Source organism: Peromyscus californicus, unplaced genomic scaffold, assembly GCF_007827085.1.
Source record: "Peromyscus californicus insignis strain IS unplaced genomic scaffold, ASM782708v3 Scaffold_3__1_contigs__length_106647218, whole genome shotgun sequence".
Taxonomy (NCBI): domain Eukaryota; kingdom Metazoa; phylum Chordata; class Mammalia; order Rodentia; family Cricetidae; genus Peromyscus; species Peromyscus californicus.
Genome location: NW_026294551.1, coordinates 95,524,067 through 95,551,429, shown reverse-complemented (window position 1 = coordinate 95,551,429; position 27,363 = coordinate 95,524,067). Strand labels below are relative to the sequence as shown.

General features: G+C 41.4%; 1 protein-coding gene across 1 annotated transcript in view; it reads left to right on the top strand.

The window, feature by feature from the left end:
- Window positions 1-27,363, top strand: part of Crebbp (CREB binding protein) — a 141,728-nt gene that overhangs the window by 89,291 nt on the left and 25,074 nt on the right. Inside the window, 14 exon segments of the mRNA XM_052759244.1 lie at window positions 4,633-4,875; window positions 6,360-6,462; window positions 6,953-7,099; window positions 7,741-7,858; window positions 8,518-8,689; window positions 9,148-9,192; window positions 11,298-11,422; window positions 12,178-12,366; window positions 13,747-14,160; window positions 15,787-15,966; window positions 16,875-17,064; window positions 22,718-22,836; window positions 23,563-23,802; window positions 24,211-24,299. Of these exon segments, the coding sequence (XP_052615204.1) occupies window positions 4,633-4,875; window positions 6,360-6,462; window positions 6,953-7,099; window positions 7,741-7,858; window positions 8,518-8,689; window positions 9,148-9,192; window positions 11,298-11,422; window positions 12,178-12,366; window positions 13,747-14,160; window positions 15,787-15,966; window positions 16,875-17,064; window positions 22,718-22,836; window positions 23,563-23,802; window positions 24,211-24,299 (2,374 nt within the window).

Below are 27,363 nucleotides of genomic sequence, written 5' to 3'. Positions count from 1 at the left end.
AATAGTTGTTCACTTACTAGAGCTTTTCAGTCATCAGTCCTGGCATCTGACCTCCAGTAGATTCTATGTGACATGTGCTTCAGTCCCCATGTTGGAACCCACGAGTCTCTTGTTACAGTTGAATATGCAGACATGTTGCATAGATGCTTCCTTCCGGGTTGCTTGTTAAAAAAATGGAGATTGAGCCCCCTTGTAGGCTTCATGTATTAGAATCTGTATTTTTTTTTTTTTTTTTTTTTCCGAGACAGGGATTCTCTGTGCAGTTTTGGTGCCTGTCCTGGATCTCGCTCCGTGGACCAGGCTGGCTTCGAACTCACAGAGATCTTCCTGGCTCTGCCTCCTGAGTGCTGTGATTAAAGGCGTGAACCACCAATGCCTGGCTAGAATCTGTATTTTTTAACAAATTTCCCAGTATTTGGTCTGTACATTAAAATCTGGGATGTGGCTGCTTGGGATGTCTACAAAGGTCAGGTCTGTATCAGAGCTGTAGGGGAAGATAGAAATATTCTCCAAGAAAGACCCTATCTTCTCCACCTAAACCCACAGGGATTTAGACATGTGCTTTAGGACAGCCCCAGCCCCAGACTTGGACTGAGCCACAGAACAATAATCCTCAGTGACTATGACAGCAGTCTGCTAGCTTGTTGCTCCAGTGTCCTCATCTCCTTGGCCTTTACTTCTTGGGGTGATTCTTTGTCCCATTTCTAGGCACATATTGGATTGCTGGAAACACTTGTTGTTGTTGTTGTTGTTGTTGTTATATTGAGTTAAAATCAACCTCAAAATTCCCTTTCATACAGCACCTACTGGGTTCTGCCTGACCAGGCTCTCAGTTCCACTTGGGAGTGCTGTGGTCTCCAGGTACCTCTAACACAGTGGTAGAGATTGGGTTGGGGGGACAGGGCTTGGATGACTTTACAGAGTCCCAGCCTTGATCAGAACAGCTGCCCCTTGCCCTCCTGTATTGTGTCTCTTGGCTTCTGAGAAAAGCCACCTTTGAGAACTTGGATACTCAGATCTTGTATTTGTTATTGTGCCCTGTACTATGAACAGGGAGAGACTGATGTGGTGGTACCTTCTACTTGGCATAGATATGCACAGATCTGAATGAATCTAGCACTGGTTTTTCTGTATAACCCAAGAGTGAGTAGAACAGTGGTCTAGCTTGCATTTGTGGTTTGTCTTCCACCACTCTGACAGGGTTTGACAGTTCATTTGTGTCAGTTTTCATTGAATTTCCAGATTGAGCCCAATTTTATTGAAGATTATTAGAGCCTGAAGTTTGCTGGTTAATTGAATGTTTTAAGTTAGCAACATATACTTCACAGGGGAAAGACTGCCTTATCCATATTCAAATATTGGTAGGTGAGTCTTGCACAGAACCCATAGTAAACTTGGCCTTTTGTTTCTTAATCCATGACTTCCTGCTTTAACTACAACAAAAAAGGAGTGGTGAGGCAGAGAAGGTATTGAGCATGCATTAGAGGAGGCAAAGACATACCAGATACCATGGCTCTTGCCTGTAATCTCACATATCTCTCAGGAGGCTGAAGTAGGAGGATTACCATGGACTCAAGGCTACCCTGGGCTACATAGTTATATAGCCAGCCAGAGCTACATAGCAAAACTCAGTCCTCCCCACTCCCCTCAAACCAAACAAACAAACCCCCCCCCCAAAAAAAAAAAAACCCTCAAAGATGTGTCTGGGTTCAGGTATGCAACCTGATAAGCTCGGATAATTCAAGCCAGCATATTGGGACTTCTCAGGGTGTAATATGACATCCAAGAGACTGGTGACATGTAATCACAGCATTAAACTTTAGAAGGAACAAGGCCAAGTAGCTGGTCTTCAATAACATGTCCAGTTGATGAGTGCGGAAGGCTCTTTGTCAAGGATGCAAGGAGGTGAGCATTGTTGCCTTTAATATGCTATTCATTCTTGTTCGTCCTCAGTGCTCAGAGCAGAAGGAGAAGGGCAGATGGCTGTAGGTTCCCTGCACTGTGTGCTGTGGCCCTGTATGGCAGGAGAAGAGTACACTTTGTACTGAGCCCTCCCAGTACACCAACCCTGTGGGCAGGAGTAGGTGAAGAGTAGACTGAGTCTTATGGACTCCCAACTTCCAGTGATGTTAGGAAAGATGAGAGGAACAAGATTTCCTCTGATCCAGGACTCAAGCTGTGTTTGGTGTGCATTGGGTGATTATTAGATCACTCTTGTTTTTCCCAGCAGGTCTAAGCTCATGAAGTACATAGACTATGTGCTAGCCACTGTATCAGGAAGCCTAGTAGGGTGTAGTGTGAATGCTGGAAGTATGAATGCCTAAAGATAAACAAACCTAGTGGGCCCTGTGGGAATTTAGAGAAGGATATGGAACACTGGTGGCCACTTTCATGACTCTGCTTCAGTCCATCACCCGCTAGATATTAGTGCTTTTCATACTGTAGCATTCATTGTCTAGGTGTCCTGTTGAGCTGTGTATCCATGTATGTCTGTTGTTCGTGTTTCTTTTTTCTTGGTTCTGCATTGTTGAAAGTGTCGAGTTCCAAATGTCTGCCTGTTTTCTGTTAGGTATATTTTGTTTCAGAATGAAAATAAATATTTATATTTAGAAAACATGTTTTTAACATAAACAGAAAATAGAGTGATCATATCACCAGCACCGGTGAGAGGTTCTGATGAATGAAACTGTTTATCCCATATGTGGCCCTGGATTTAGGAATGGTATTTGTTCTAGGGTGGGCATTTGTCTAAGTAGATGACATTTTGGGATTGTGCAGATGAAAGAATGTAGTAGGATAAAGTCATTCAAGCACTGCCATTGCATCTTCACTAGAGAGGGAGGCCACGCCAACACTGTGTCTTCAGATGCTGGGATAGTTCACTCTCTGTCTAGTCTTTCTTATGTCTAAGGTGAGAGGAAAGTAAACTGCTCTGGGCTGGGGTTGATCCCTTGAGTAATGTGTGTGAGAATATAGGAAAGGAGAGAGAGAGAGAGGTGGGGAGGCTGAGGAAAGGAAAAAGAGAATGAGAATAAATATTTTGAAGGAGAAGCCTGTGAATTTTGTCATCCAGAGGAACACTGGATGATTATTTTCTTTTTCTATGTCATAACTATTTGAAAAATTACCATGTAAGTTGAGGAAATATGATGGGTACATGCTTACAGTTTCAGGGACTATTAAATATTTAATATACTTTTAAAGATATTATACTTGACTATTTCATCTATACTCTTGGCAAGGTGTACCTTGGGAATTGTATTTTATTTATAATGATGAGATGTTTGCTGTGTTTAATTGTATCTAATGAGTGTTATAAATGAGTTTGAGATCTGACTGTCCTTATTAAAGTTGATAGTATGGAATGGTTAATTACCAAAATTTTTTTTCTTTTTACACATTTCATTTTAATTAAGTTACTCTGATAAGCATTTTTTGTATATTATACTTGCATAGATGTAGGAATATTACTTACATTGAAAGAAAGGCTTTGTGAATGTTTCATATGTCAGAAGGTCATATGTCAACTTCATAAGCTGAATATATAAAGCATGTCTTTGTGATTTTACTTCTAACATGACTTTTAAACTTTGTACAAGTTTAAAAGAAAGCACCTCTTAGAGATAAGAATAAATAGTGTGACAGAAAACCTCTGCCGTATAGAAACCTCACCAAATGGGTGGGTGGGTAGATGGATTAGACTTGAAATGACCATAGAAATGAGCATTACAGGTTATGTCATTTCATGTGAAGTCCTTTAGGATGAGTTCCTTGTTTGGACAGTGGTTTTTCCTTTTAATTTCCTGGGGTTCTATAGACAGCTGGATGGGACAGCTGCTCTGCATACTGCTTGTGGGTTTGGGTCATTGCAGCTGATAGCTACATGAGGCACATCTAGGTCCTGAATATCAGGGATACAGAGGTGACACCTAGATAAATTAAAGCTCATGTGGAATTTTGAAGCTTCATTCCATCTGTTAATTCTAGCCAGATCCGTCAGTAAATCAAGTGTAGTAAAGCCTAGCATGGTGCTCTCCTGGACAGGTGTTCCTGAGAAGGTCTTGTTGAGAAAGGCTTGTTGCTAATGATGTTGTTACACAAGTGAATTTGGAGAAATGTTATTTTGTAATTTAGAGGATCACCTCATAGATTTATTGAATAAAAATTGGCCAACCAGGTTTCACCTTTGCTATTCCTCTCAGTTTACAGAGGTGAGCACCAACAGATAGGTGGGGGCAACCGCTTGTAGGAAGGCTCCCTTATTTGAGAGGCAGCTGTTGAGACATACAGAATGCTGTACTTTGCCTTGTCGTCATACATTTGACACTCCTTGTAACTGACTCTAGGTGTCTCTAGATTTTAATACATACTAATTTTTACTAAATGATGTCTTTTTAATGTTTTTGTTCTGTTGCTTTTAAACATAAAAGGTGGATTTGCTTTAGATTTTTGTTCCTTAACTCCTGCTAGAAAAATAGATGAATTCAGCATTACTTTTCTTGCTAGCTTTAAAGCTTTACATACATTCCTAGTCTTTGAAAGACGTATTTGCCTCACATTATTTACAGTTCATTTGTGGGCCATCTCTCTTTTACTTACCTTCTTTGCTTGTCTATCTGTTTGTTGTTCTAGCCATCCTGGGATCTCCAGCTAGTGGAATTCAAAACACAATTGGTTCTGTTGGTGCAGGGCAACAGAATGCTACTTCTTTAAGTAACCCAAATCCCATAGACCCCAGTTCCATGCAGCGGGCCTATGCTGCTCTAGGACTCCCCTACATGAACCAGCCCCAGACGCAGCTGCAGCCTCAGGTTCCGGGCCAGCAAGCAGCACAGCCTCCAGCCCACCAGCAGATGAGGACTCTCAATGCCCTAGGTAAGTCAAGGAGCACTCAAGAACTAACTTTCTCCAGATCCAGTGTAAAGATGACAATGCTTCCTAGAACCCAAGGCTGACTTCAGTTTGTGTTTTGACTTCAGAGTCATTGCTTTGGATTAATGACCTTCCAGAGAAAACCTGGGGGGTATTTTTCAGGGAAAGAACTACATTTTCAAGTGAAGCAATGATTTGCTCTGTGTGTACCACTTTGTCTTGACAGTTTATAAAAGGTCATCCTTGTGACTCAGACTCTTAAATATATCACTTAGGACTACATAGGGTCCTGCCATGTCTTTTTGTCTGTGGTCCTCCGGAGCATCATTGGAAGTAGAATCAGGCTGGTTAGCAGAGGACACTCAGCAGCTGCCATCAACCTGCTGCTGGGTAGATCAGTATTTCCTCTGGTAACCGTAGCTCATCATTTGCCAGTTTTACACGTGTTTATAATCACCACGATTTTTGTTATTCCCTGGTTTAGTTTCCTTAACATTTTTCCTCTGTCCTTTTAACTGCAGGTGTTCACAGTGTGAGTAGTACTAATAATGAAGTTATGATTGGTGGCACTAGGGAGTCATTAAAAAATGACCAGTTTTAAAAAAAAAAAAAAGCTGGGCGGTGGTGGCATACGCCTTTAATCCCAGCCCTAGGGAGGCAGAGACAGGTGGATCTCTGTAAGTTCAAGGCCAGCCTGATCTACAAAGCAAGTTCCAGGACAGGCTCCAAAGCTACACAGAGAAAACCCTGTCTCGAAAAGCCAAAAAAAAAAAAAAAAAAAAAAGACCAGTTAAGGGGTAGGGATGTAGCTCAGTGGTAGATTACTTGTTTAGTGTACATGAAGCCCCAAGTTTGATATCTAAGCAGTGCTGAGAGATAAAAGCGGCAGAGGCAGACCAATTAAAGTCACCCTTGTGTTACTTTTTGGAAAAACACCTAATTGATTATCAATTAATAATGGCTTGGAGAATGGGTTGAAACCCTAATACCCAGTTTCTATCTACTCCTCTACTGTTTGATGGTATAATTTGGGAATTCTGTTAATCTGAGTTGCATCTTTTTCTTTAATAGGAAGATTATAGCCAAACTGACCTTTCTCTATTTTTCCCCTAAACTTAGACTTTGTAAGTTTACTCTCTAACCTGTAAGAACAATCCGAACACACAAGTATGTGCCAGGCAGGTCAGTATAGTTGTTGAGAATTTGGCATTAATGAAAAAGAAAAGTTAGAAGACTGCAAATGAGCAGTGGTCTTTTTTTCTGTAGCCATAGAGTACAGTGAGGACACTAGCCAGCTCTAGAGTAAAAATGACAGTGGAGTTTGATGAAGTTAGCACCACTAATGAAAGTACAGCCTTCAGAGTTTCTGCCTTCATATCTTGTCATCCTTCATAGGAGTTCTTTATGTGACCACTTGCTTATCCATTGTAGGAACTTCAAAGTGTGTCCAGTGTAGGGATTGATTGCATTTTTCTTTGTCTTTAAAGGAAACAACCCGATGAGTATTCCAGCAGGAGGATTAACAGCAGATCAGCAGCCACCAAACTTGATTTCAGAATCAGCTCTTCCAACTTCCTTGGGGGCCACCAAGTAAGACCAAAGATTCAGATAGCTCGTGTCTGAAGAGCAAGTGGGCATAAGAATGGGTGGGGGTCACACAAAACTCAGCATGTAGCAGAGAATCACTGAGGAGGTGGAAATGGGGAGAGACAGAGACAGACAGACAGACAGACAGACAGAGAGAAAGAGAGAAGATGCCCACAAGGGCTAAAAGAGGATGTTAGATTCCCTGGAACTAGAGTGACCTGCAGTTGTGAGCCATTCAGTGTGGGTTCTGGAAACTGAAGTCTGGTCCTCTGAAAGAGAAACAAGCATTGTTAACAGCAGAACCATCTCTCCAGCCTCTTTTTCTTTTTAAAATGATAAATGGAAAACAACCAGGTAAACAGTTTGGATTCTGGTGGATATACATGACTTGTTTCTCTTCAGCTTTTTAAGTCACATATTGTTGAAAAAAATGGGGTGCATTTGATGGACTCACTTGAGTAGCTGGATGAGGTGTTGTTATCTCCCTCTCTAGTCCACTGATGAATGATGGCTCAAACTCTGGTAACATTGGAAGCCTCAGCACCATATCTACAGCAGCACCTCCTTCCAGCACTGGGGTTCGAAAAGGCTGGCATGAACATGTGACTCAGGACCTGCGGAGCCATCTAGTGCATAAACTGTACGTAACCCTCATCAGTCAGATTCACATTTTGTGGCTGAGGGTGTTGTTGGCTCTTTATAGGTGCATAGATGTTTGATTTTGTTTTTCATTTGCATGTTGAATCCCAGTATATAGCTCATAGCTGCAGAGGGTCCGTGCTTGTTTCAGAAAGCCATCCCCACTGTTAAGAGACCTAGGAAGGCTGAGTTTCCAAAACTCTCGCCCCATTGTATGATGGCATCAGAGAGCATAGAGACATGACCTGAAGCCTATCCTCTTTGCTTTTGAGCTCAGATGTGTTCAGTGTCTTGAGACTAGTTATAGAGTTCCCAAAAACTTGGGGGAAATATGGGTCTGGTGAGTATATATGATATGACCAGACAGTTATTTTACATACAAAAAGTTAATGTTCAATCTACCTCTCCTAAGTTAAAGTGAAGTGACTCAACTGTGAATTCTTCCTTATTTTAATCTTTTTATAATGAATAGTTTCAAAATAGGGATTTGGAATCATACTTTTCTTAAAATCATATAGCACATATTTGTGTTTGGTGTGTAGATTAAAGGTTAGTATTGTTTCCCATATTCATGCACAAGGCAAAGAGAGTTCTCCTGTCCCGCCTTGAAAGCAGGTTGATAAGAGTATATTGTCCTTTCAGCGTCCAAGCCATCTTCCCAACTCCCGACCCTGCAGCTCTGAAGGATCGCCGCATGGAAAACCTGGTTGCCTACGCTAAGAAAGTGGAGGGGGACATGTATGAGTCCGCTAACAGCAGGGTAGGTTGCGAAGCAACTGTTGAGCCTGTAAGTGGGAAATGGTGTTTGTCTAGTTAGTTATCCAGAATTAGGAGAACCTGTGTAGTCTAGGCGACTCCTTACTGTGATGACCTTGACCAGAGACATGTCCCAGTAAGGATGAGACTCCTGCACAGCTCTCTTGTGAAGCCCAAGTGTCACAGCAGGACAGAGGATGCATCAAGGGTATCTTTGGGCCGTCTTTGTTCACAGTGGGTACTCTTGAGGATTCTTGTAGTACATTATTGCTAGTGTCAGTGAATACCCAAGAAAAAGCTCAGTTGTGCAGAAAAAAAATAAAATAACAGTATTTAGCACCTTCAGTTCGGTATGTCCAGTAAAGTCACTAGTTCATTAAAGTAGAAATTAAAGAGTATGCTGACATCACTAGAAATTTAGGGGTGGGGAATGATTCTTTGGTTTATCAGATGTCTCAATAATGTTAGTGCATTTCAAATGTGCTGTAGTGGTATAGTACCTGCTTAGTACACCAAGACCAAGTTTGATCCCCAGCAGCAAAATGTGAGTGTGTGAATAAATGAATGAGTGAAGAGTTCATTTGCTAGTTAGAACATACAGAATAAATGATTGCTTCTTAGATTTTTTTCAATTCCTTAACATTGGATATTATTGTTTTTTAGGATGAGTACTATCATTTATTAGCAGAGAAAATCTATAAAATACAAAAAGAACTAGAAGAAAAACGGAGGTCACGTTTACATAAGCAAGGCATCTTGGGTAACCAGCCAGCTTTGCCAGCTCCGGGGGCTCAGCCCCCTGTGATCCCACCAACCCAGTCTGTGAGACCTCCAAGTAAGGACTATATTTCTTTTTACCAGCTCTTAGCCTGTTTGCTTAGTTTTCCTTCAGTCTCTGGGGTACATTTCTAAGAATGTACAATTATGTTCTCTAAAAGTCTGCACGTTGGAAGCTTTTTGTGTGGCAGTGGCCTGTGAAGACATTGAACTTCCCTCATAGGAAGGCTTATTTTTGTTTTTTGGGTTTGTTTTTGTTGTTGTTGTTGTTCTGTTTTGGTTTTTTGAGACAGGGTTTCTCTGTGTAGCCCTGGCTATACTGAAACTTACTCTGTTGACCAGGTTGGCTTCGAACTTGGAGAAATGCCTGCCTCCACCTCCCGAGTGCTGGGATTAAAGGCATGTGCCACCACTGCCTGGCATGGGAGTGCTTTTTAAAGGGTGTGCTGGCAAGTTCTTTTTAACTTGAATATGTGTCCTTTTTTTTTTTTTAATTAAAATTTTTTTCCTTTATAGATGGGCCCCTGCCTCTTCCAGTGAATCGCATGCAGGTTTCTCAAGGTATGTAACTATTTCTTGTCAGCCATATTTTAGTTTAACTTTCAATGGCAACAACCCCTTCCCCGTTCCATTTTCTCTTTTGTATTCTTTTTTTTGTTCTTTCCAGTCCTTCTTTCTGGTAAGAATGCAGTCCACCAAATAATGTGAGTCTCTTGTTTTTAAAAATTTGGAAATTAGAGGAGCGTTTTCCAAAGTGGTCAGAAATAGGATTTTGGACTGACAACCACCCCCCCCCCCCATACACACACCACCCCTACCCACCCACCCACCACCCCCGCAAAAAACAAACAAACAAAACAGGGAAGACCTTATTAGAAGATTAAATAAAAGAAACAGATTTCAGGAAGGAAAAAGGCCTTTCTGAATACTCAGCAGAAGAGTCTGTGAGCCAGTCTGTGACAAGCACATGTGGGGCACTGAGAAGGTACAGTGCTGCTCTAGGCCATCAGGGTTGAAGCTGGGAAGTATTTATCAACCACAGGAGGCTGTGTGCAGAGCTCCATGGCTCGCTGGAGTAGTGATAGCTAGCTAAACCATTAAAGACTCAATTCAAGATTCTGTGGTTATTTGGAGTAGGTAGGGCTTCAGGGCTGGGAGCATTTGTAAACTTTTCAACTCCTGACATACTGAGACCTGAGCAGCAGGGTATTGCTCCAGATTGTGAAATAAAATGGGAACATTATCCAAATGGTAAAGAAAGACATTGCAGTATACAGAGCAGTTTGAGAGGGATGAGTACATGATTTGAAGTTGTGACAGTGTTACCGCATACTGAAACAGACACTGAATAAACTTGCCAAGAACTTGTTTGGATGGATTGGATTTGAGTGGTGGAGGAAGTCAAGTGGTTGAGAAATTGAGCCATAGCAGTGTAGCTGAATGCTTATGGGTAATTGGGCATTGATCTAGATAGGGAGCCATAGCTGAGTTGGGGTCTGACAAGATAACTTGTTAGCTACAGATGGTAAGAGACATTCTTTGGGTCAGTACTTACAGCCTTCCTTGCTGGCAATATCAGTACCTGTGAATGTGGATTTCTTTCAGTGCTGTTTCTTGGTATCTACACAAACTTTTCATGAAAGGGAGACTTTTATGTTATAAGCTCCCTGGAAAGTCCTCTTGGGCCTTGTTGGAATTTGGTCATTTGAGGGTGGTAGTTTTGGATAGTCACTGCAAGTATAAGAAGATCCTCTTGCCGGGCGGTGGTGGCGCACGCCTTTAATCCCAGCACTCGGGAGGCAGAGGCAGGCGGATCTCTGTGAGTTCGAGGCCAGCCTGGTCTACAGCGTGAGATCCAGGAAAGGCGCAAAGCTACACAGAGAAACCCTGTCTCGAAAAACCAAAAAAAAAAAAAAAAAAAAAAAAAAAAAAAGAAGATCCTCTTGTGGCTACAGCAATGGTAAGGCAAGGCCTCTCAAAAACTTCCTCAAGGATTCTCTTAGATTACAGTGCTGGGCAGAATAACTGCTTGAACTGGGATTTATTTTGAGCTCACAATTTGCATAGTTTTATAGACAGTTAATAAAAACTAGTCTCTATGATCTGAAGATACTTCCCAGCGAATTCTTTGTCTCTGGTGTGGTGTTTGTGCAAACAAGTGGAGGCTGAGGGTAGCCCTTGGGCACTTCCTACTGAAGATACTTGCAAAATTGAGATGGTGTTCTAAGTCTTAGCACAAATTCTAACAATAATATCAACCTAGCCAAGAAGCTTGGAAGCTTGGAATAATGGGAGCCAATTGCTGCTAGGGTTGTTAAGTGAGGGTGCGCTCAGGTTGTCTTAGGAAATCTCTCCTGTATAGATGGAGCAACTTCATTCCTTCACAAGGCCTCCTTGTCTGCTTTGTTGCTTCCGTGCTTGTGCACGTTAGTTCTGGTTTGTCCCAGCCTGTCCTTATGTCCTCATCTTAGCCGTAGCTCTCTCGACCCTCCCACCCACTGCTGCCATCAGATACGGGAAGACTACTACCATTTGCTCTGATTTGCTTGTGGGTTCCTCTCTATTGTCTGTTACCCATGTGTTCTGTCTTAGTTAGAGTTAGTTGATGAGTGTTTTTCTCTTCCTTGTGGATGCTTTTATTAATGAACTATCATAACTGTTTGCAGGGATGAATTCATTTAACCCCATGTCCCTGGGGAACGTCCAGTTGTCACAAGCACCAATGGGACCTCGTGCAGCCTCCCCCATGAACCATTCTGTCCCGATGAACAGCATGGCCTCAGTTCCAGGTGTAAGTGCTCCTCTCAGTCCCGGTCCAGTGTGATGGTCTCTGGGCCTCAGAAGTCTCCGTGCTTATTCCTTTGAATTTGAGCTAGGTTTTATTTCCTATTTCTCTTCAACAAGCAAACATTGTAGCTGTTGCTACAATGAGGATTATTTGACTGTTACTTTTTTTGTTGTTTTAGGTTTATTTATTTATGTATACAATGTTCTTTCTGTATGTTTGCCTGTATGCCAGAAGAGAGGATCAGATCTCATTATATACAGATGGTTGTGAGCCACCTTGTGGTTGCTGAGAATTGAACTTAGGACCTCTGAAAGAGCAGTCGGTGCTCTTAACCTCTGAGCCATCTCTCCAGCCCTGTTACTTATTTTTTTTTTTTTTTTTGTATTGGAATAACAAATGTGGAGGAATTGATATTGAGGGAGGAACAAGGCAGCCAACAACTCATATTGTCAGTGTCTGTTGACTTGAGCTTGCCCTCCTGAAACAGCCTTCAACTAATTAAAGGCATGATTGAATTCTAAATTATAGCCTGCTATATTGATTGCCATTCAGAGGACAGTTCAGTGCTGGCTTACTTAAGAGATTGCTAAAGAAGGTGTAGACAAGTGCCTAGGAATGGGGGAGTCCTTGGCAAGTGCTGACCTTTAAGACCAGAATGTACTAGATTTGTAAGGCTTTGGGTCTCCTCTGCACTGTATGTCTTAAAGACTCTGGTCTACCACTTCTGTACTGTAGCACTCCTGATTCTTGTCTTATAGATGGCCATCTCTCCTTCCCGGATGCCTCAGCCTCCGAACATGATGAGCACCCATGCCAACAACATGATGGCCCAGGCACCCACTCAAAACCAGTTTCTGCCACAAAATCAGTTCCCATCATCCAGTGGGGCAATGAGTGTGAACAGTGTCAGTATGGGACAGCCAGCAGCCCAGACAGGTGTTTCACAGGTACATTTATTTTGGGAACCTGGACAATCAGTATTTATGTAGCCCCAGCCTCTGTGACAAGATCCTATCTTATCTTATTTTATGGAAGTTAGAATTCTAGAATATATATCTCTTCATTGTTCTCCACTTGGTCCCGTAATTTTTAATTCTTCTGTTCTCTCTAGGTGAACTTCACACAAAAAGTAAAATGATTGGGTTTTGTTTGTTTGTTTGTTTGTTTGTTTTTTGCTTATGCCTTATGTTTTGATCTTTGGATTTTGGTTCCTGTTAATTTTAGAGATCTAAGATTAACATGGCACCCTGAGAAATGCCTGAGAACTTGAAGAAGGGTGAATTTCCTCTTAGTCACTGAGTTTGTGTGTCTTACTGCCTGTGTTGGGGCGTCAGGCTAGCAGAGCTATTGAGGGGATAGCACTCTTCTCATTGAGCATGTTTCAGTTACTCAGTTAAAGCTGAAGATGTTCCTTTTCCATTCATTTTACTGCTTTCCCCACTTTGGTTAATTGTAGTGTATCAAATGTCAGCTGCATGTAGAGTATTTAAAATAGGCCAAATCTTTCTCAAAATATAAAATTCATGTCTTTTTAAACAGTGAGCTAATGTTGAATGAGTTGTTGAATATATTAGATTTATTCTGTAATGATTTTCTCTATCATCTCATTTCTTTAGAACAGAGATGAAGAAACCAACTCCCCCCCTTCCCACATCTCCCCATGTAGCCCAGGCTGCGGTCTTCCTGTCTCAGCCATATGCCACAGTGACCAACAGTAGACATTTTCTGTAAAAAGCCAGATAGTGAATATGTTTAGTTTCCTAGGCCAGACTCTTAGTCTTAACTCTTTAGCTCTACTTTGACAGTGTACGAGTAGTTATAGACAACACTTAAGGATATGGCTAGTGTGGTTGTCATCCTGTAAAACTGGTCTGGGTGCCTAGGCCAAACTTCTCTTTGGAACAGTGATGTTGATTCATTTTTTGAAAGGTCATCAATTCTCAAGTGTCTCCCCAGTTGGAAAAAAACGCTGTACTAACATGATCCACTGTCTCAACTCCCCCCCCAAAAGAAAAAAGCCACCTTTTGCTGTGGTCTAAGTTATAAGTAGATATGACAGAACACAAAGTCAGTAAGCTAAGTAAATGTGTCTAATCCATGAATATTGTAGTTGTACAACTCAGGTATGAAAAGCAGTTCAGTGTGAACTTTATTACATGCTACAGTGTATGCTATAAATGTTTAGTCTTGTGAATTTGTCCAAATGGGACATCCCCATGAAACTAGCAGAACTAATTAAGAAACTATGATTAAATTTTCTTCTTCAAGTCTGTGATGTTTGCAATTGGGTAAAGTAGTTTTAACATATTCTGTCCCATTTCTTTTAGGGCCAGGTGCCTGCTGGTGCTCTTCCTAACCCTCTGAACATGCTGGCACCCCAGGCCAGCCAGCTGCCCTGCCCACCAGTGACACAGTCACCATTGCACCCAACTCCACCTCCTGCTTCCACAGCTGCTGGCATGCCCTCTCTCCAACATCCAACGCCGCCTGGGATGACACCTCCCCAGCCAGCGGCTCCAACTCAGCCATCCACTCCTGTGTCATCTGGGCAGACTCCTACCCCAACTCCTGGCTCAGTGCCCAGTGCAGCCCAAACACAGAGTACCCCTACGGTCCAGGCAGCAGCACAGGCCCAGGTGACTCCACAGCCTCAAACCCCAGTGCAGCCACCATCTGTGGCTACCCCTCAGTCATCACAGCAGCAGCCAACACCTGTGCACACTCAGCCTCCTGGCACACCGGTGAGTCTCTTTCAGCCTGTCCCACCATTGTCACTAATGAGCCAAACTCTACAGGATACCTTTCCATACAGTGTTCTGTTGGCACTCGGGAGGCAGAGGCAGGCAGTTCTTTGTGAGCATGAGGCTAGCCGGAGCTGCAAAGAAAGACCCTGTCTTTAATTAAAAAAAGAAGAAAGAAAGAATACTCTGTCATGATGCTGTAGCATTTTGCTCTGATGCCAAAAAGTATATCTCTGATGGAACTTGAGCTGTGCTTTGTTCCTACTATTGGCCCTAAAGGCATGGTTTACAATTGCCCTTGGTTAAAATAGTTTACAGAAATTAATAGTCATTGAGACATCACATCATGGACAAAACAATTGAACTGTATGTGCAACTATTTTCCCTGTTTTCTGTTCTAGATTAATATCATCCAGGTTTTAATAGTTTTTGTACTTGGTGTCTTGGGTTTGGTAAACATGCTATGCTCCAAACTACAGGTCCTCCAACCTGGCTAATCAGCCTTCTTTCAGAATAGGAGACTTTTCTTGTTCATAATGAAACAACAGAGTGAGGCTCATATCTTCTGTGGCTCTAAACAGCCCATTCCTCTCTGTAGGTGGCATTGGAAGGATGGGAGGTGTCTCCTGCATCATCCCAGGCCTACTGGCCAGTGCCTAGCCAAGTACCTTTCTAGAAATACAGAAATCTTAATACCATTTTCTTTTGAGTCTAATCTATAGATCCCCCTCCTCTCAGATTTACATTAATTCCATTCTTAGATACTCAGGATGTTTGTAGAATGACAAAATTAATCAAACGACAGTTCCAAAGATGACATTATTATTTTTCTTTCTCCATAAGGATATATACTTACTCTGACTCTGCATTCGTTATCTAAATAAGTTGTTTCCTGTCTTCAGACCAGGGTCTTGCAAACACTAGGCAAGCACTCTGCCACTGACTGCATCCTATGCCCTCAAAAAGTGATTTTTTTTAATCTTTTTATCTCCTTTATTAATTTATATAGGTAGTACTTCATTGGGTAAAGTCTGTTATGTGGCCATGGAGTGTTTGCTTACTCCACCACCATCATTGTCCTGCATTAACATAGGCTCATTGGATATTTTGCTTCACGTAGGCTGTTATTTCCCAACCTCCTCATAACTACTGAGGTGTTTATAGTTAGCCTTTCTCCATGAGTCTGAATGCTAGCAAAGGGAAATAATGGTAAAATAATTCAGTAGAAAGCCAAGAGAAAAGAATTTTATGTTAGAATTAGAAAACTGTTCTTCTGGCTCTACATTTTTGGTAAGAAGTAAATCTTAGCCAGGCGGTGGTGGCGCACACCTTTAATGCCAGCACTCGGGAGGCAGAGGCAAGCAGATCTCTGTGAGTTTGAGGCCAGCCTGGGCTACAGAGTGAGTTCCAGGAAGGGCTTCAAAGCTACACAGAGAAACCCTGTCTTGAAAAGCCAAAAAAAAAGAAGAAGAAGTAAATCTTGTTTCTGGAGTGGCTTCCTCTAGAGCTCCCTTTGGGAGCTTCTGTCCTTTAGTGTTCCTACAGATGCTTAGTTGTACAGGACTGGAGCTGAAGGTTAGTGGTGTTACCTGCTTTACAGCGGTGATGATTATGATTTCTTTGCAGCTTTCTCAGGCAGCAGCCAGCATTGATAATAGGGTCCCCACTCCCTCCTCTGTGACCAGTGCTGAAACCAGTTCCCAGCAGCCAGGACCTGATGTACCCATGCTGGAAATAAAGACGGAATCCCAGACAGATGATGCTGAGCCCGATCCTGGTGAATCCAAGGGAGAACCTCGGTCTGAGGTAGATGTTGTTCCTAGGTGGCAGTACATGGCTTGTGTGTGGTAGCTTTACCTACATATCCTCAGGACTTATCATGATGTTTGGATATTCATTTTAAATGTTTGAATTTTCTAGAAATCTTTTTATTAATGTTCTTCATTCATTTCTAGTTCTGCAGAAGAACAGAATATTAGTTTACTAATTTAATGGCTGAAGTTGAAATCAGGGGGCCAAGAGCTGAATCCAGCCTGTGAATTTGTTTTTGTTTGGCCTGTTCAGTGTTTTAAAAATCAAGAAGTTGCAAATAAAACTTCAGATATCTGATTTTTGTCAAAAGATAAGCAGCTCTGCCATCAGTACACTTACACTCTTTTATGGCAGCCAGTGTCCCACCTAATAGGGGATGTGTCCCTCAGGCGGGACATGGGTTTCCCAATTAGTCCAAGTCTCATATCACACTCTTTATCTCGGAGCACAGGGTTTTAATCCTTGTTTCAATTTTCTAAGATACTTTTACTTCCAAACTAGATGTATCAGTATTTTACTGAGCATGTAAATGTACTTTTATATTGAAAAAAATTTCAATTAAAACTATGATTGCACCGGTGCTGTATAAAGTGACTCAATGGACATGAGGTAGTTTTTTGTTTTGTTTTGTTTCTTTTTGAGACAGGGTTTCTCTGTATAGCTTTGGAGCCTGTCCTGGAACTCGATCAGTAGACAAGGCTGACCTCGAACTCACAGAGATCCACCTACCTCTACCTCCGAGTGCTGAGGGGACATGAATTATTTTGTTCCTTTCCCTAGTGGGAAAAAAAAGAATGGTCCATGTACCTTTGACCCATGTGTGCAAAGAGACTTCCGAGTAAACTGGACTAGGTTACAGGGTCTGACAGTTCTCTGTCTTCTGTGCCTCTGTTTTTCTCAAGATGATGGAAGAGGATTTACCAGGATCCTCTCAAGTAAAAGAAGAAACAGACACAGCAGAGCAGAAATCAGAACCAATGGAAGTAGAAGAAAAGAAACCCGAAGTAAAAGTGGAAGCTAAAGAGGAAGAAGAGAACAGTGCTAATGGCACAGCCTCACAGTCAACATCCCCTTCCCAGCCACGCAAAAAAAGTAGGTCACGTTTTCTGTAACGTAGGTACTTTGCTGTGCTTCCACACCAAAGATTGAAAGCTGAGGCAGGAAAATGATTACAAATTCTCTTTTATGTTCCTTGTCTGTCATTCAAGTTTACTTCTGAGAATGGAGACAGCAGTGTCTGGAGAGATTCAGTATGTAAGGGAGTTTGCTGGGCAAACGTGAGGATCTGAGTTTGGATCCTAGCACTCATGTAAAATGCTGGGTGTGACTGTACATGTGCATCTGTAACCCCAGCACTGTAGGAGGCAGACAGGAAGCTAGGGCTTTCTAGCCACCAGTCTAACTCCAGGTTCAGTAAGAGACTTCTTAAAGGAATAAGGCAGGACACCAGTTGTCCTCCTGGCCTCCATGAATGCGTGCAGAGGGGTGCATATCTGCACACACTCAAGCACCGTGTACAACCCCCCACACACACACACATATGTAGAGAAAAATAACAATAACAGGTTGTGGCTGAGGGACCAGCCCTGAGTTGAGATGTCATAGACTAAAGAGGCAGAGTTGAAGTGCCTCTGAAGGACCTTGGAGCAGGCTAAGGAGTGTAGGCTCTGCAGAGCCAGGTATAAAGAACTGATGAACACAATTATCGCTGTCAGCATGTTTGTTCATGTGTGTGTGAATTAGAGATTTCAGCTGATGGAGGGGAGTAAGGGGCACTAATGCTGCTGTGACTTGGCATGGGGTGGGATTATGGAGCTCCAGATGTGTGAGGTTAGCTTAGGACAAGTAGAAATTGAATGTACTCCACCTAAGGTGTGTCATGGTAGGAAGGAATAGGGTGTTGGAAGATTGTCAAGTGACCCTTGCTTAAAAGGGTGACCTTGACCTTGGACGTTAAGAGCATCACGTAACAGGCACTTTTGAGAAAGTGCAGAGAATGTAGGTGGCCGAGGCAGTAACGCTCCATAGTAGGAAAGAGACTTACTGCTTTTATAATTGAGGGTGCCAGAGGGGTTTTGGTTATGCGGACTATCTTGTCATTGCTTATCTTTTTAAGGAGTAAAACTGAGAAAAATAAAAATATTTAATTCATTTAAATTAATGTCTGTTAATGGTAACATTTACCCCACCTGTATCCCAAGAATGGAACCTGTACTCTACCTATGATGTCGCCAGCCTCATTTAACACATTTTTACAAAAATGACCTTTTCCAAACAAAAATAGTAAAAATGTGACATTATTTTGTAATCCTGCAATGTTTTGAGGAGTGTTAAGGCAACTGAGTTGGACTGTTGAGATCTGCCTCCCTTCTGCTGTGCTGACAGTCCTGTTTACAGAGCTGTGTGAGGGGCTGCCATTCTCATTCAGACAGCCTAGTAGTGAAGAGAGGAGTGTTACCCGTGGCTCTTTAGGTGCCTGGGGTCCTCTGCTCTGAGAGATACTTCACAATCAACAAGCAGAGGCTCTGGAGGGTGCATTAATGTCATCCTGCTGTCCCCTGCAAGGTACTAGGTCACTGAGTTATGAACATTTTCTAAGTGCTGGCATACTTGGTGCTGTATCAACCCCCCCCCCCCCCCCCCCCCAAAGACCCACATTTTTTTAGTATCACTGTCAGTTTTCTCAAACAAATCTTCAAAGTTTTGAGAAATAGCAAGCTCATTTGGCAGATAAAGTTTTCTAAAGCATTTTTTTTCCAAAACATTTTTGATGAAGGCCCAAATTTTACCATTGGCAACATATATTGTCATTTGTCCTTGAAGTACCTGGCTCACTCAGTTGATTTTTTTGGAGAAAACTTTGCCACAAACTAGGATTGAATAACAGCTTTGTATCTGTCATCCTTGTAAGTTTTCTGTCTTCATGGGAGAAAAGCAGTTCCTGCTCTCACCCCAGTGCTGATGTTGCTGCTGGTTCCTGAGGCTGCTCCTCCACAGCATGACTGCCTGTTGGATTACAGAGTAGCAGCACATGTGGGAAGTTGAGATTTACTGAGGGTACTGATTCTACTACCTATTAAGAATGTGCTCCCTGGCTGGCATTCTTTTTCCTCAGAGTAGAGTGGCTACAAAGTCTGGAAGAACCTCCCATTCATTTGGCTCTTCAGTGTCACTATTGACATAGTGTATTTTTGTATTAGGGCGTAGTGTTGTTCTCAGAGATCCCTAGAGAGGCCTGCGACAGTGTTAGGATGTTCTTCATTGATAGAAATGTCACACTTGTACTGTATTGAGTTGTGACGGGTGATCGGTAAACTGAATTGTTCGATTGATGTAAAACTGCTTTGTTGAATCTTCAGTACCACATATTTCGAGTTACTACCACATTGGACAGCATGGGGCTTATGAATCACACACTGGAGAACTGTGTATAGTTTAGCATTCTTACTGAGTGAAGGTTATGATGCTAGCAAAGTGTAATGACCTTCTGTGCCACACCAGCTAATAATTGCAGGGAATTTGGGTTTGATATAGCTATTGACTTCTCTTTGAGTCCTTATGGAGTCATAATACACAAGCATGGTAAAGGTGGGAATTTGAAAATACTTTATTTAGCATAAGCTTTAAATAGTTGTTTAATTAACGAATAAACAGAGTGAGACACATTTAGTTACTACCGGGGAAAAGAGTGAGAGTGACCAGACCTTTTCTTTAAGAGTGTGTGTGTGTGTGTGTGTGTGTGTGTGTGTGTGTGTGTGTGTGTGTTTTCGTTCATGTGTGTTCGTCCGTCCACAGTGTCTAGAAGATGGAGTAGGATCCCCTGGAGCTAAAGTTACAGGTGGTTGTGAGCTACTCAACATGGGTGATGGGAACTAAACTCCAGTCCCCAGGAAGAGAGAGCAGCAAGTGCTCTTAACCAGTAAGCTATTTCTCTAGCCCCTAAAATTAATTTTCTTTTTTAAATGGGGGTGCACACACATGATACATGCAGGTAAGTGGAAGTCAGAGGATAACTTGTGGGAGTTGATTCTTTATTTCCACTATCCAGGTCCTGGGGATTGAACTCAAGCTGTCAGGCTTGGCAGCAAATGCCTTTGCCTACTAAGCCATCTCATTAGCCTATGAGCAGATTTTTTTTTTTTTTTTCTTGAGATGGGGTCTCACTATGTAGTACTAGCAAACCTGGAACCCACTTTGTAGACCAGGCTAACTTAAACTTACAGAGATCCATTTATCTCGGCCTTCTGAGTACTTGGATTAAAGGTATGTGCTGGCTGCTACACCTAGCATGAGCAGACTGCCCTGCCACCTCTGTCTCCTCAATGCAAGAAGTAGAGCATGTCCTGTCAAGTCCCACCTGTTAGCAGGCCTTTCTGTGAAGGCCAGGTCGTTAGTACTTCAGACTTCGTACATCATAACGTCTCTCGAAAACTAATCCCTCAACGGCAACAGCAGATGATACGCAGATAAGTGCACATGGCTGTGTGCCAATAAAAGGGTTTGTTTGTTTGTTTGACCCTAAAACTTGAATTTTATTTAATTTTCATTTGTGATGAAATACACTTCCTGGTCATTAAAAAAGGTAAAGGTGATTTTGAGACCTTGACTCATAGAAAGTAGGAATTTTGATCATAATTTGTCAGCCCCTTATCTATTGGAGTGAAAAAGCTTTTGATTAAATGTTGTCTTATAAAGAATTATTTAAGGGACTGTGGAGATTGCTTAGCAGTTCAAGTACTTGATGCACAAGCAGCAAACGTGGGGACTAGAGTTCAGCACTCCCAGACTCCCCCCATAGGTGACAGGTAGGTATGCTGGCTGGCCTGTTGTCTAGTGCTCAGGAAGCAGAAGAGACCAGGGGTCCCTAGAACAAGCTAGCAAGCTAGACTAGCCAGTCCTACAAGTTCTGAGTTCACTTCAGAGACCCTGACTTGTTGAATGAGGTGAAGAGCAGTGAAGAAAGACTTAGAGTATCAGCTTTGGGCCTCCACATGCACACGCACGCACACACACATACACACGCACGCACATACACACACACACACACAACACCACATTACTCCAGGATAATGGATATAGTTAGGCAGAGTGGCACAAGCCTATAATCCTAGCACTTAAGCCAACCTGGGCTATGTAGTCAATTCTAGCCTATACATACTGAGTCCCTATCTCAGAAGATAAAAAAAAAAACACAAAAGCACATACCCACCCCCCCAAAAAAAAGAAAAGAAAAAGCCAGGTGATCCTTTGTAACTGTTTTATAAGCAGAAGAATGAAGTTAGCAAAAAGAAAGCAAGACTGTTCATTTATTTACAAGGTTACTTGGGGCATGTCTGTATGCTTGAGTAGGCCTTTACGTTATAATAGGGAGTCTTCCCTGATCATCTAGACCTTGAGCCAGTACTACAAGGGCTAAGCAGCCAGGTGTCCTGCAAAAGAGGTAGTGTCTGTCACAAGGTACTCAAGAGACCTGATGGGTCCCTGCTCTGATGGGGATAAATTATGGGGAACTTTGGTGTGTCTGTTTATATACCTAAAATGAGGATGTTAGGTTGAATTTTTCTGTTAACCTTTAACCTTTCATGTGAAGAAATAATCAGGTAAAAATTCCAGAATTTGAAAGTTAGACTCACCAAATAGAAATGAAGACAGATACATACCATGGCCCGACTGGAACTTTTGTCTAACTGTGTATTCTTGGTTGGTATGGCCTGGCTTGGAACTTACTATGTAAACCAAGCCGACCTTGAACTCACAGAGATCCGTTTGCTTCTACCCTCCAAGTGCTGGGATTAAAGGCATTTGATACCACAGCCAGTAAGATACAAAACAAAACAAAACAAAACAAAACTCTGCAAAGTTTGCATCACTCATAACACCAGTCATCAGAACTGCTTTGATATACTTCCTTCTGTTCAGTTTTCTTTGTGGAAGAAGAGCCAAGGGTTATAACACACTGACCTGCACCCTAAGGACTAAAGTAGGGTGTGTTCCTATCTTAAAGGTATCTGGCCGTCATAATTATTTGCTTGTTTGTTTTTAATTGTTTATTTTTGGCTGGCTGGCTTACTTACTTTGAGACGTCTCACTCCATAGCCCAAGCAGTCCTCTTGCCTCACTCTCCTAAGCACAGTGCTACCAACAGACTAGATAGGAAATGTGACGGCTAGAAGGTGAGAGCAGTGGGTTCTGACAGATGTTGGAGAAACACTAGGGAACTTTTAGAAACTTCCTCTTTCTAGTTACTGTTTACTATAACTATTATTGTAGTCTAGTTATTGTTTACATTTGTATATGGGGGCGCAGTAGGTAAAGGTTTATTTCAAGTGAGTTGATTTTAACTGAGCCAAGCATAGAAAAGCATCACCAGAGAATTCACAAAAGGTCCCTGCAATGAAATGGCTTTATTTACTGCCCAGTTGATCAGGGAAGCAGAATTAGAAATTAACTGTTTTCTGTTCTAGCCGTATTTGAAGATTGGGAATTTTTGTTGAAACAAACTCATCCATGCAATATTTGTCTTCATGGCCTGAGTGTCAGATTTAAAGACCAATTTACTATGTTCAGAAAAACCCAACTTACACCTCTAGTTTAAGGATTCTTCACATGCTGAATAGTGTCAGAGAGCTTGAAAAGAATTGTGGCTGGGAAGTAGAAGTCACTAGGCTTGTAGTTTGAATGTGATGATGGATGTGTCTTTAGCACCCAATATATGATTTCTCTTCCCATTGTTTTCTCCCTCTAGTCTTTAAACCTGAAGAGCTACGCCAGGCACTTATGCCAACTCTAGAAGCACTCTACAGACAGGACCCAGAGTCTTTACCTTTTCGGCAGCCTGTAGATCCCCAGCTCCTAGGAATCCCAGTAAGTTAATATGAAATATGGGTTAGAACTTTGAGCATCTTGTTTTGTCTCTTTAAAATTGAGTAAAAAACAAAACAAAACAAAAACCAAGAAAACAAAAAACTTGCTTTGAGGATTTTTTTCCTCTAATATAAAAATATGTGTCAGCAGTTTGATGGATCAGAATCATTTGCTGGAGTTCAAGCCCACTTACTTAGCACAGAACCTCTTTATATTTGAGGCTTTGTGTACAAGTTTATCTAAAAGGATTGGCTTTAAAAATGCCAACCATGATATACGTATCAATCCCTATTTGATGTCCTTGAAAGACTTGGAAAGGCCATGTGTTCTTTTGAGATTGGTGTTTGTGTTAATCATTAAATTGCATTTTGTTTATGTAGACCAAAGGGAATCTGTAGAAGTGTACATTTTCTGATGCATTTGTTCACCATTTTTAATGTAGTAAATTAAATCCCTTATTTTCATTAAAATTATGTTCTAATAATCCCTTTCCTTTTATTTTTTCTTTAACTTTGCCTTTGCAGTAATTTAATCACAAGTGCACATGTTAGTTGCCATATTAGTGAGTCAAATCAGAGGAATATTTGGGATTATTTTCTTTTCACTTCCATTTCTTACTCGGGATTAGAATGTCTGATACTTTTTATTGTTAAGATTTTGGGGATTCACTCATGGAGTTGACTTTTTTATTTTGGTTTTTTTTTTTATTTTATTTTTTTTTTTTAGGATTATTTTGATATTGTGAAGAATCCTATGGACCTTTCTACCATCAAACGGAAGCTGGATACAGGGCAGTATCAAGAACCCTGGCAATATGTGGATGATGTCTGGCTTATGTTCAACAATGCCTGGCTGTATAATCGTAAGACATCCCGGGTGTATAAATTTTGCAGTAAACTCGCAGAGGTCTTTGAGCAAGAAATTGACCCTGTTATGCAGTCTCTCGGATACTGCTGTGGACGAAAGGTATAGTATTTCTGGAAAACAAATTTTTCTGGTTAATCCAGTAAGGTGGTGTTACACTCAGATTCTGCTCATATACATGTGCTTGGGAGCTCTAGGGTATAGTGTAGTCTTTGTAATAGTTGACTTCCTGACATGATGTCATGCATGGTCAAAGTGAGAGGTACTCACTGGCAGGCCTTTCTCAGTGCCCTGTGCCCATTGTATCTGTCTGTAATACCTGAAACCAGAGCTATGATAATTCTGTCATAGTAAGTCCAAAAATGTCCTGAAATAGCTATGAACCATTGTTAGAATTTTACCTCATGTTCTAGTTATTAACTTACCAGCTGGGTGTGACTCCATAGCATGCTAGAATACTTGAGGATGTTAGTGGAATATATGTTTAGTATTTTCTCCTTGTTTTTGCAGTATGAGTTTTCCCCACAGACTTTGTGCTGTTATGGGAAGCAGCTGTGTACAATTCCTCGAGATGCAGCCTACTACAGCTATCAGAATAGGTAAGCATCATGCAGGTCCCTGCATTCCGGAGCAAAGGACAGTGTTAAGAAAAGGATTGTGCATCTGACCATAGCCTGGATGTATTACTTATTTCCTGAAAGTCCTGTAAAAAGGGCCAAAATGTCTGTGCCTCTTAGTTGGTCAGGTAGCTCTTTGGCCTCCTGATTTGTAAAGCATACATTTGCTGAGCATGGTGGCCGAGACCTTTAATCCCAGCACTTGAAGGCAGAGGCAGGCAGATCTCTGTGAGTTTGAGGCCAGCCTGGTCTATATAGTGAGTTCTAGGACAACCAGGGTTATGTAGAGAGACCCTGTCTCAAAAAAAAAAAAAAAAAAGGCAGCATACATTTATAGTAAAAATATAATGTTACCCCGGGCTGAGGCCGTAGCTCAGTAGTAATTCCCTGAAATACAGCACTGTAGCCAAGAGGACAGAGTTGAGACTAACCTTGGAAAAGCCTGAAATGACTTTTAAGATATTCAGAAAATAGAAAGTTGGATTTTATTCTACAGCAAATGCATACCTACATCATTTGGCCTTTTGGTTTTTTGTTTGTTTGTTTGTTTGTTTGTTTTTTGGTTTGGTTTGGTTTTTTAAAAAAGAGCACAAGGGTACTCTTTGCTAACACTGCAATGTGAGGGCTGGTGTTCCTTACTGAACTCAAGACTAGTTCTCCTGCGGCTGCTGGGAGCACAGTGAGGCCTTGGTATTTGTTTTTATTTGTTTGAGATACTGTTGTCTTTTAAGAGTGTAGGCCTGCCTGGAAAATAGTTGCCATCCTTTAGGAATGTGAAAGGTTAGACTAGAATAGATATCCTTACACAGTGGGACAGTGAGATGATAGTAATACACAAATAACTGCTGTAGTGATTTGGAAAGCTAAATTCCTAATTGCTTATCTGCTTTTTTGCTGAGATGAAGTGAAAGTTGTGTTCTGAGCCCTCTTGTTGCCGCCACACAAAGGCTCCATGGCCTGAAGAATAAGCTGTGACTTAGACTGAAGTCGATACTGTTGACTGCATCTTGTGAGCCAGCAATGAGAGCCTCTGTGTGACCAACAAGGAGCTTTGCGCTTGTTCTCTGTCTTAGGGCTTGGGCGTTTGCATCAGGGTTTGCTCTTTCAGATAGGTATACTTTCTCTTATTGGGCCATAATAAAGTCAAAAGAAGATTGCTGACTTGTTCAAAGGTACATAAATTTAGGCCTGACAAATTTGGAATTTTGAAATTTTTTTCTTAAGTATGTTTTTTTTTTAGTTATACTTGTAATTTTAAAAGAAAATGTAACTATCTTCATGATAGCTCCTATGCAAATGCTATTTTTTCCAAAAAAAGAACTTGACAAGGTTGCTCATTGGGTTAGGGCATTTGTTGTCAAGCTTGATGACCAGAGTTTGATCCCTGGGCCTACGTGGTAGAAGGACTGACTCCCCCAAGTTGCTCTCTGATCGGAAGTGCAGCCTGAACAACCTGTCCTGCTGAAAATAGCTTCATATCAAAGTTTAATTTCTATCTAAACACTCCCCTTCCTAAATAGAAGGCTTGTTTTTGTTTTTGTGGAGGTGTGTGTGAAGGTGTTTTGTTTTGTTTTGTGGTCTGTAATGTTGTTTGTTGTTGTTGTACTATGGATAGAATCCAGGACATTGCTCATGCAGTGTTTGCCACCTCAGCCTTTCTTTTTTTTTTTTTTTTTTCCCCTCCGCCCCCAGCCTTTCATAGAAACATTTTAAGACAGAATTGAAAAGGATACCAGAACCCCTCAGAATGGGATCCTCCCACAGTGACCATGTAGTATGCAGGAGTTGTCCTCCATTTGTTGTTTAGTCCTCTGACTCTTAGCACATCTCAGGATGTGTCCTACTTAACCTTGTCCGAGATACAGGCACAATGGCATCTTCCCTAACAGGCTCTTGTTGTCTGTCTTCAGTGGAATAGTGCATAGGAATGTACTTTAAAGACCATTGTGATTTATATGAAGTTGTAAGTTGATTTATTTGGTTGTCTGGTTTTGTTTTGGTTGATTGGTTGGTTGGTTGGTTGGTTTTGTTTTGTTTTATTTTGTTGAGACAATGTCTCAATGTAGCTCAACGTGGCCTCATATTTGATCTACTTGCCTCAGCCTCCTGAATGCTAGGATTACAGAGAGAGACCACAGCACCTGACTTTACCCGATGTCTCTAAGTGTTTGGGCTTTTGCATTGTTTCACTGTTCTGGATGCTTAGGGACTCTGTTTGTTAATGACTTACACAGATTGGGGCCCATCCACTGAGAGCAATTCAAGGTAAATTGAACTTGCTATCAGGAAAGTTCTGTGATAGAGGACAAACACTAGAACTATTCTGGAAGTCCTGAAATGCCCATTTTTATTTTTGTGTAAAACTTCACTTTTACAAACCAAAAAGTGATGTTTTTTTCTTAAATGAAAATGAAAATATATGGGTTGTATCCTGTGTCTGTTACATTTCGAAAGCTTTTTTTAACCATTTGTGCCCTCTGTGCTCTTAGAAAAGTACATGAATTGTTTAATACCCTCTAATTCCAAGAAAGCAGTGGCCAAATTCAACAATGAACATTCTGGTTGCTCATCTTTTTTTCAAATTGACAATGAACACTGTTGTGTTCAGTAAACAATTGTTGTCACTTACTTAAATCAGTAACAAACCATTTAAACAAGTGAAATTCTTAATGTTCATGCTAGTGTGTGCTTACATTTTCACTTGTTTCTACACTTTTAGAATTTGAAAGTAACTCACTTTGAGGAAACCGCTATAGCTTTTCTAATGATTATCTGAAGATAATGTAGAAATTATAGATATCCCAGTTTGTAAATACTGATAGAGTATTTAAAACAATCTGCATTTGAAAATATCATACATTAAACTACCCTCACAGCTAAACCATATAGTTACATGTGCTAACTTAGCAACCCCGATTTGCACTGTCATCAGATTTACGTGAAATATTTTCTCCTTCACAGTTCCATATTCATCACACTACTTCCTTCACACAAGACAGAGTGCTATCCAGGCTGTTAATGGTTAAGAAGTGAACTTCTGAACCTT